At 36.2% G+C, this 7,519-nt stretch overlaps 1 protein-coding gene across 2 annotated transcripts; it reads right to left on the bottom strand.

Annotated features, from left to right (window-relative positions):
• Window positions 1–2,497: 2,497 nt before the first annotated feature.
• On the bottom strand, window positions 2,498–5,369 carry IZUMO3 (IZUMO family member 3). Of its 2 annotated transcripts, XM_032299855.1 has the most exons (7): window positions 4,894–5,369; window positions 4,683–4,757; window positions 4,446–4,535; window positions 4,217–4,234; window positions 3,684–3,764; window positions 3,169–3,259; window positions 2,498–2,893 (listed from the first exon to the last, which is right to left on the bottom strand). In XM_032299855.1, the coding sequence occupies exons 1-7, from the start codon at window positions 5,123–5,125 to the stop codon at window positions 2,758–2,760; spliced, it is 723 nt and encodes a 240-aa protein (XP_032155746.1). In that variant the 5' UTR covers window positions 5,126–5,369; the 3' UTR covers window positions 2,498–2,757. The 2 variants fall into 2 exon arrangements, with proteins under 2 accessions (XP_032155746.1, XP_032155747.1); XM_032299856.1 differs by lacking the exon at window positions 4,217–4,234 and having other exon boundaries at window positions 4,894–5,147.
• Between the last annotated feature and the right edge of the window lie 2,150 nt (window positions 5,370–7,519).

Genomic DNA, 7,519 nt, shown 5'->3' with positions numbered 1-7,519 from the left:
TCTGGACAATGTTTTATATATTCTGAGACCAAGAAGACAAATCATATTACTGATAAGGATCGACCTAACTTATTATGAAATATAACCAGTTCATGAAGGATTTTAAGATTCAACCTTCTCAAGGCAGTGATATTTTATAAAGACACTTGCATGTTGGAATTCTTCCCCATAGGACTAGAATTTTTTAACCTCAACAGAGTAAATGGGTGTTCAAATACAATTTCAGGTTTTTATGAAATAATCCCAAAATAATAATTTACGGTTTGCTTAAGAGTCACTTCATGTTTTAACTTTCTCTGTAGCTACTATTTATAGACTTACAGTTATGCAATAATTGAGTTGTCATTCTTTTTAAAATAATAACTTATTCAGGACTGACTTAAAATTCTTACAAATGAACTAGAATTAAAAAGCAAAATGATTGGTACTAATAGAAAAGAAAACAGAAAACATTTGTTTGGGATAGAAATATGACTGAGTATCTAGAAAATTCAAGAGACTTTAAGAAACAAATTTATTAAGTAGCTGGTTATAGAGTGAATATGCAAAAATAAATGGGCTTTTATTTTATGTGATATGGGTAAAACAGACCTAGAGTGGTTAGATATATAGATAGCTAAAACAACACCTTAAATAGTCAACTGACAAATGATAGATTTGAGGAAAAATACATTTGCAAAAAGAGATGCTAGAGTTAATGTCTGTGTTATGGAAGAACATCTTTTAAATTGACAGAAAAAATTCTCAGATTAAAATTAGCAGAGTATATGACTAGGTAACTCACTTTAGGGCTAATTCAAATGTTACTGAATCATATATAAAGATGCTGACACACTAGAGGATATAAGTAAATTAATTATCATATTAGACTGTAAAATGTAAAAGCTTTATTACCTGTTGGTGACCGGGATGTGGCAAACATGAAAAGTTGGTTCATCATATTTGTAGGTACATATATCATTTTGATATCCCAGTTCTGTAACATTATTCCTTATAAATAAAAGTATTAGTGCCCCCACACTATGGTGTTGTATATAACGGCCAAAAGAGTGAATTAGAATTACATCACTTAAAATAATTTCCGCACAGTACTTAAGTATGAAAATCAACATGTGAAAAAGTGTTTATAATGTTTTTAATTGCAAAAAAAATTTATCCATAATGGTGTTCATGTGTATGTATGTCTATTTACTTGTAACTATTTAGGCTTGAACTCAAAACCTGAAAGACCTATCTTAAATTGTTATCCGAGGTTTCCTAGGAAGGAGTGATGAGCATGGAGTAGCAGCATAGGGGAAAAGGAACAACAAGCAAATACATTAATACCTTAAGTATATACAATAAACTTTATGTAAAACAAAGTAGTAAAATAAAAAACATAAAAGTATATAAATAAGAATCCACAACACAAAAATATCTTAAACAAAATCTAGAAAGTATGTTATTCTACTTACAAACAATTATAATGAAAATATAAAGACAATAATTAAGACTGTGAATGAAGTTAATATATATCAAACAGGATATTTCATGAGATAAACATTAAATCATTGGGCAATAGTAGATGCCTGACAACAGTCTTATCTGGGAATTTTACGTGAATTTCAAATTTAGCACTTGAGAGATATCGGACTTCAGGTCCTCATCAAGTGCATTCTCATCCATTATCTCATTAATATAAGAGCAACCATATGCTACCGCTCAGATATGTACTATGTGTGAAAGATTTACAAATACCTATACCCACCCCTGAAGCAGGACTCCTGTAACTATTTCCTGCTGTTAAATGATGGTGTTTATTTATTTTCTAAAATAAGTTCCAGAATAAAAGGAAACAAAATAGGGTGAAAGGTCATGAATTTTACAGTTAACCAGGCATCAGCTTTATTTTAGGCTTTGCCACATACTATATAATCAAGAGTGTATAAAGACAAAGCCATGGTTATGATCTCTCCATTTATGTATCATAACTATATGCCGACAGCTGTCAATACTATTCAAATGGTTTGGGTGATCAAAGGTCAGCCACTAGAGGAGAGGAGTTTGTCATAGCCTAGATGGAGATACTTCTGTTTACTCATCCCTAAAGTAGAAATAATAGCAATGTTACCTGTAGGACTATTGTGAGAATTTAGATAGATAATACATGTAAAGCACTATTTAGGGTGCTACACATACTAAAAAAGTATTCAGTGGAAACAACCAGAATAATAAAAAAAAACAACATAGATCCATGGGGAAATAGTTGTGGCAAACCTCAGCTACTCAGAACTAATACTTTGTTCCTTTTTTTTCCTACGTGCAAGTGTGTGTGTGTGTGTGTGTGTGTGTGTGTGTAATACAATGAAGATGAAATGCTGTATATTATCAAATAAAATTGTCCACATTGAACCTAATGATAAATATGAAAACAGTAACAAAACAAGTAAAAAGCAGACTTAGAAATGTGAAGGTTATCCTAGTTACAGCCATTAATGAGAGTTATTAATGGTACATTCTTTATTACTCACTATTTTATCTTTCATGTGCATTCACACCAGCATTACTTTCTGCACAACTCTGGCTAAATCATTTGCTCTCTCAGTACTTCCATTGTCTCAGGATATCTATAAAGATCTTCACTAGAGAAACTCTCAGTTCTATTTCAGTTTTAAAATACTATGACTTTGTGACCAGGAAAGGGTTTAACTCCCAGTTTTGTACTTAGGGTCAGTACTTAAGAGAATCATGAAAGACCTCTTGTTCATGTCGATGTGTTTATTTTCTGGGTCTAAAATCTTTCTCCTCCTCATCTATCCTCTCCATTAATTCTTCAAGTTTGTTCTCCAAATATTCATTTAGTGACCTTCGTATTGCCTTCATTTTCCTTCGATGAAAGATGCAAAAATAGAATCTAGCGTAGGAAAAGAAAATAATCCCAACTTCAATATCAGTAGCCCCATTCTTTAAGCCAGTCATACACTATTTTTCTCTTTGCTGAATACTTCTCCATTTCCATTTGTTCCAACTGTTATCCTATCAAACTTTGTGTTTTATTTCTGTCAATATCAATCCCAGAATCTAAAATGACTTCTTTTGCCTCATTTCCATTGGGGGAAGAGGCAATTTGGGTAGTCTCTTAGCAAAAGGAACACTTGACCCAGTGTTATGTGGAGAGAGGAAACTCACAGTAACACAGCACTTCCCAGTATTACAGCTGTTGCCAGCAATATGAGAAATAGAGCAATGTCTCGACTCTCAGCCTTCCTTGGATCCTCGTCTGGAAGGAGAAACAGGAAAATATGAAAGTGAGTTTTGGAGAAGAGAACTACCTCGGGACCTTTATTCTGAATAGAAAAGTCTTTTAACCTCAAACAGTTTGACCTGTTTCCTACTTCATCACTGTCCCTTGGTTATTCTGACCTTTATTACTTTTAGATTCTTAGGTTCTACAAACCTTTTGTCCTTGCTACTCCCAGCCTAATTTCTTCATTCCAAGCCCAGCCTTTTCATTTCTCAGCCTTCTATTGATTCAGTGCCAAAGTATTTATACTGGTCACAGTTTCACCCAACGCTCTCGTTCTATTTTGTAACATTATGACCTGCATTGAAGATGCTCAACAAATATATGTTGAATAAATCAGTGAGCAACCCTGTTCCTTGATCCCTGGCCCTTCGAACTTCCATACCACAATCTTTGTTACCTCCACAATATTCTCCTTTGAAGCATCTGCTAGTCATGCGAAGACAGGTCCAGCAATCAAGGATGGGACCTTCAACCACAACTGATACAGAGGAGAAGAAAGGTAATCAGGAAAAAAGGCATGGCGTGAGGGTTCCTTAATCAGACTTTAGGTGTGGAGTATTTGATCTTAAGCACTCCCAGGACTCTTAAGCGCATTGCTGTGAATTCCTTCTCCCCCTAGAAATCAAGAATCTTGGTGGGTCAAAATCTGTAAGTCAGGTCTCCAGAAAAAAAAAGGAAGCCTTGGCTTGTACTGGGGCAATGGGTTGTAAACTATATGTTAGAAGGCCTTGTATTACCTCCAAAATATGTGGAGTGTCAGATTTCATGAGCTAAATTTTGTTAACAGGTGTTATTGACATTACCCCTTGTAACCACAGCTCTAGGAATTGGATTTCCAGTGTAACAGGTGGAAGAGATAGGGCTGTATAGAGCAAAGGAGATGGGAAAACATGGGCTGAAACCTCAAGGTGTCACATGTACTTTACTCACTGCAATCTTCAGAACAAGCTGGAAGAGAATCAGAAAGTTTTAATGAGTTTTAAACCAGCCAGATTTAGCCATATTTATACCTAAGTAGCCTTTGTTTACCCTTTAAGTTTCAGTTACCTCCCCACCCTTTCTAAATAACTCTATTATGAACCTGCCTTTCTCCTCTCATCCTTCATTTTCTATTCCTTTTATATAACTTCAGTGCTGTTACACAGAAAGGTTTAATTACCAACTTCGGAAAAGTTCTTTAATAATTCTTTCAGTTTGGCTTCCAGGCTTTGGCGGACCTCAAGAAGCTTGCCTTGGAAGATAAAGACACCTAAGAGGGAGTGGAAGGGGTGTCAAAAGTAGAAGTAGCTCTTCCCTTCAAACTTGTTTTGTTCTGCTTTTTTCTTTGTTTTCCCAACCAAATTTTCTCAGGCTCGCTTGAGCAATACAAACTTTTAACATTGAAACAGCACCTCACCTTTCCATGTTTCATTGCCCAGTTTATAAAATTCATTCTTCAGCCATGTTCTCAACTTAATGACCGTTTGAACAGCTAGAGAGTGAGGGGAAGGTACATGCAGGGGAATAATTATCTCTCTCTAGGAAGTTACGTGGACCCAGGTGTTCTCTTCCTTGCCTCCCTTCTCCCTTTAAGCCCCCAGACTCTCAGAAACTCAAGCTTCCCTCACCCAGCAATCGAAGCATCTTATCGCTGTGGGAGACCTTGAAGGTTAAACGAATCATCTCCTGAACCTGTCGTTCAAGTAGCTGAGTTTGGCCAGGGACTTCTGAAGGTATCAGATTTGCCAGCAAGGAGCCAATATCCTCTATGAACTTGGGGTCACATTCCAAACAGCCTTTGGCTCCATGGAAGGCTGCCAGGGACAGGGGCAGGAGCAGGAATAACCGCAGGTCACCCATTTCTTTCCCCACCCCCTGCTCCCCAACAGCAGGTTGTCCTGGCAACTAGTTCACTTCGTTCCTTTTCCTTCAAAAATCCAGGAATGAGAGCCTTGTCCTGGATAGTCAGACTCCAGCTTTCCTCTGTTTCCATCCCACTATCAGGCAGTCTCATTTTTTTTAAGGATCTTCAGTTGTTTACTGACTCCTAGCTTTTATCCTACAGAGAGGGAACTGCTAGATGGGGAGCCCATACCTGAGTTCTGAGTGTAGAACACCAAGAGATAGAAGAGCCTTGAGCTCACACAAGCAGAGTTCTTCTCAGGGAGATGTCTCAGAAAAAGTGTTTCTTTAGCCCTTTCCCTGACTTGCATCCTCAGGAGACTCCTAACCCCTGCCTGACCTTCAGAGATACGTGTCACCAGAGATGGGTTATGGAAATGATCCTATAGAACCTTAGACATTGCTTAACTCAAACTCTACTTTTACATTGGAGTTAAGAAAAGCCAAGAATATTGAGTTGCTTGGGGGTTGTAGTCCCTACTGGGGGCAGTATTGTTGAGAATAAAAGAATGAGCATTTATCTAGAATAATAATTGGTAATTTTAATATACAGTAATTTATAATTCCTCAGAAATTTCAGGCTACATTTGTCTTTAGGATAATTCCTCTAAACATGATTTGTAATCTTTTTAAAGCATTCTTCCTATAGATAGTGTGAAGTCACATACTAGAAACAATAGTTGAGGAATATAGAGTGACGCAACCGATAATGTTGAGGTCCTTTAACAATTGCATTCTAAATACTGATGATGAAGTATGTAACATATAAGAACATAACAGTTATCATGGGCGTCCTGCTCAGGCCACCTACATGGAAGATGGCCAAATATGCTATTTCTTAAGTGGCCCTTTGAATAAAAAATATTCTGTGTTACTTAAATAAATCAAAGTTGCTTTACAGACTCTTAAGAGCACTGGTTACCTGTTTTCTAATAATTGCCTGTATGGCTGTGACCTCCTGGAAACCAGGAAACACTGGCAATCTACAGGGTTAGTGGTAGGATTTATATCTAAGAAATGGGGTGATCAGAGTGGAAAGTTGTGAGGGAAGTGGAAAGAATTATCATTCTGTCTATCATGTCCATGTGACAGACATTGTGCTAAACACTTCAGAGAGTCACAAATTCGCATGGCACAGCAATCCTTTGGAGATTGTCATTTCCACATTACAGATAAGAAACTGAGGCTCAGAGATGTAAAAGAATGTTCCTGGAAAGAATAGTAGTATGAATTCAGGGTTCAAGCTCAAATCTGTCTGATTCCACACCCTATATGCTTTACCGTCTATCAACAATGACTTTCTGGGATAATACAGAAAATTATCTCTTGGAATTTGATAAATCAAAATATGAAGTCAAATTTATTGATTAGTAGCTTAAAATCAGCATCTCTACTCAGACTGTTTTAATTTTCTCAGCTAGATGATCTCCACTTTAGAGGATTTCCCAAAAGATTTTCACATGCTGAGGTCTGAAGGCAAAGTGAGCTAATGGGATTAAATTAGCTCTGGAAACTAAAGTTGGAAGGTAAAGGGGCTAAAAAATTGGCAGACAAGTGGCAATGTATGAGAACAAACTGTGCTTCAAGAAAATGCATTATAGATATTTTCCAGTCAGTGATCCATATCTTCACTTGGACAGTTCGGAGAGTATCCTCTGCCACATTACTGAATAATTCAACCTAATTCAATGGCACATTACTTTGACCCAGACCTAGTGGTCTATCTATTATTTTTATCATTGTCTCACTCTTTCAGTTTAAATTTCACTCAGGTTTTTTGGATGAGAGAAAAAGTAATTTGGCTTATGGATAGTCTTAGAAAGACTGGAAAAAGGCAAGTCACTTTTTAATAAGACAGGTAGAACTTGTAATTGAAGGAATACATATCTACTATATAAAAGGAAAAACAAGGAAGGAAATCTCAGTCTCATGGAGTAAAGAGTAGACGGATAACACAATGTGCTAATGGTAAAGATAGAGGTACACATCGAGATTTACAGAAAAACTTAACAGCACTAGCCAAATCTAGAGAAAGTTTTTATAGAAAGGCTGGATCCAGGAGACTAGATACAATAATTAATTTATCATGATGAGTGAGAATCCAGTAGTGTTCAGGAATCTTCAGGGGGAACATTCTAAAAGTACTGATAGTGAAATGTGTAACATATAAGAAAATAATCACAATTATAATTGGATAGCTCTTTGAATTTCATAAATGTAAAATATTTGAGTTTTGAGAAAGAACAGCTATCTGGAAATTGATTAATATAATGGTTAGATTACTTAATTAAAATAATAATACTTATGTCTGTGAGGCAAAGGACAAATACCCAATTCCTAGAATAATTATGC

This window comes from Sapajus apella, unplaced genomic scaffold (genome assembly GCF_009761245.1).
Source record: "Sapajus apella isolate SASKATOON/1434 unplaced genomic scaffold, GSC_monkey_1.0 scaffold42, whole genome shotgun sequence".
Lineage (NCBI taxonomy): Eukaryota > Metazoa > Chordata > Mammalia > Primates > Cebidae > Sapajus > Sapajus apella.
The sequence above is the reverse complement of the archived record's forward strand: the minus strand, read 5'-3'. Positions and strand labels throughout refer to the sequence as shown.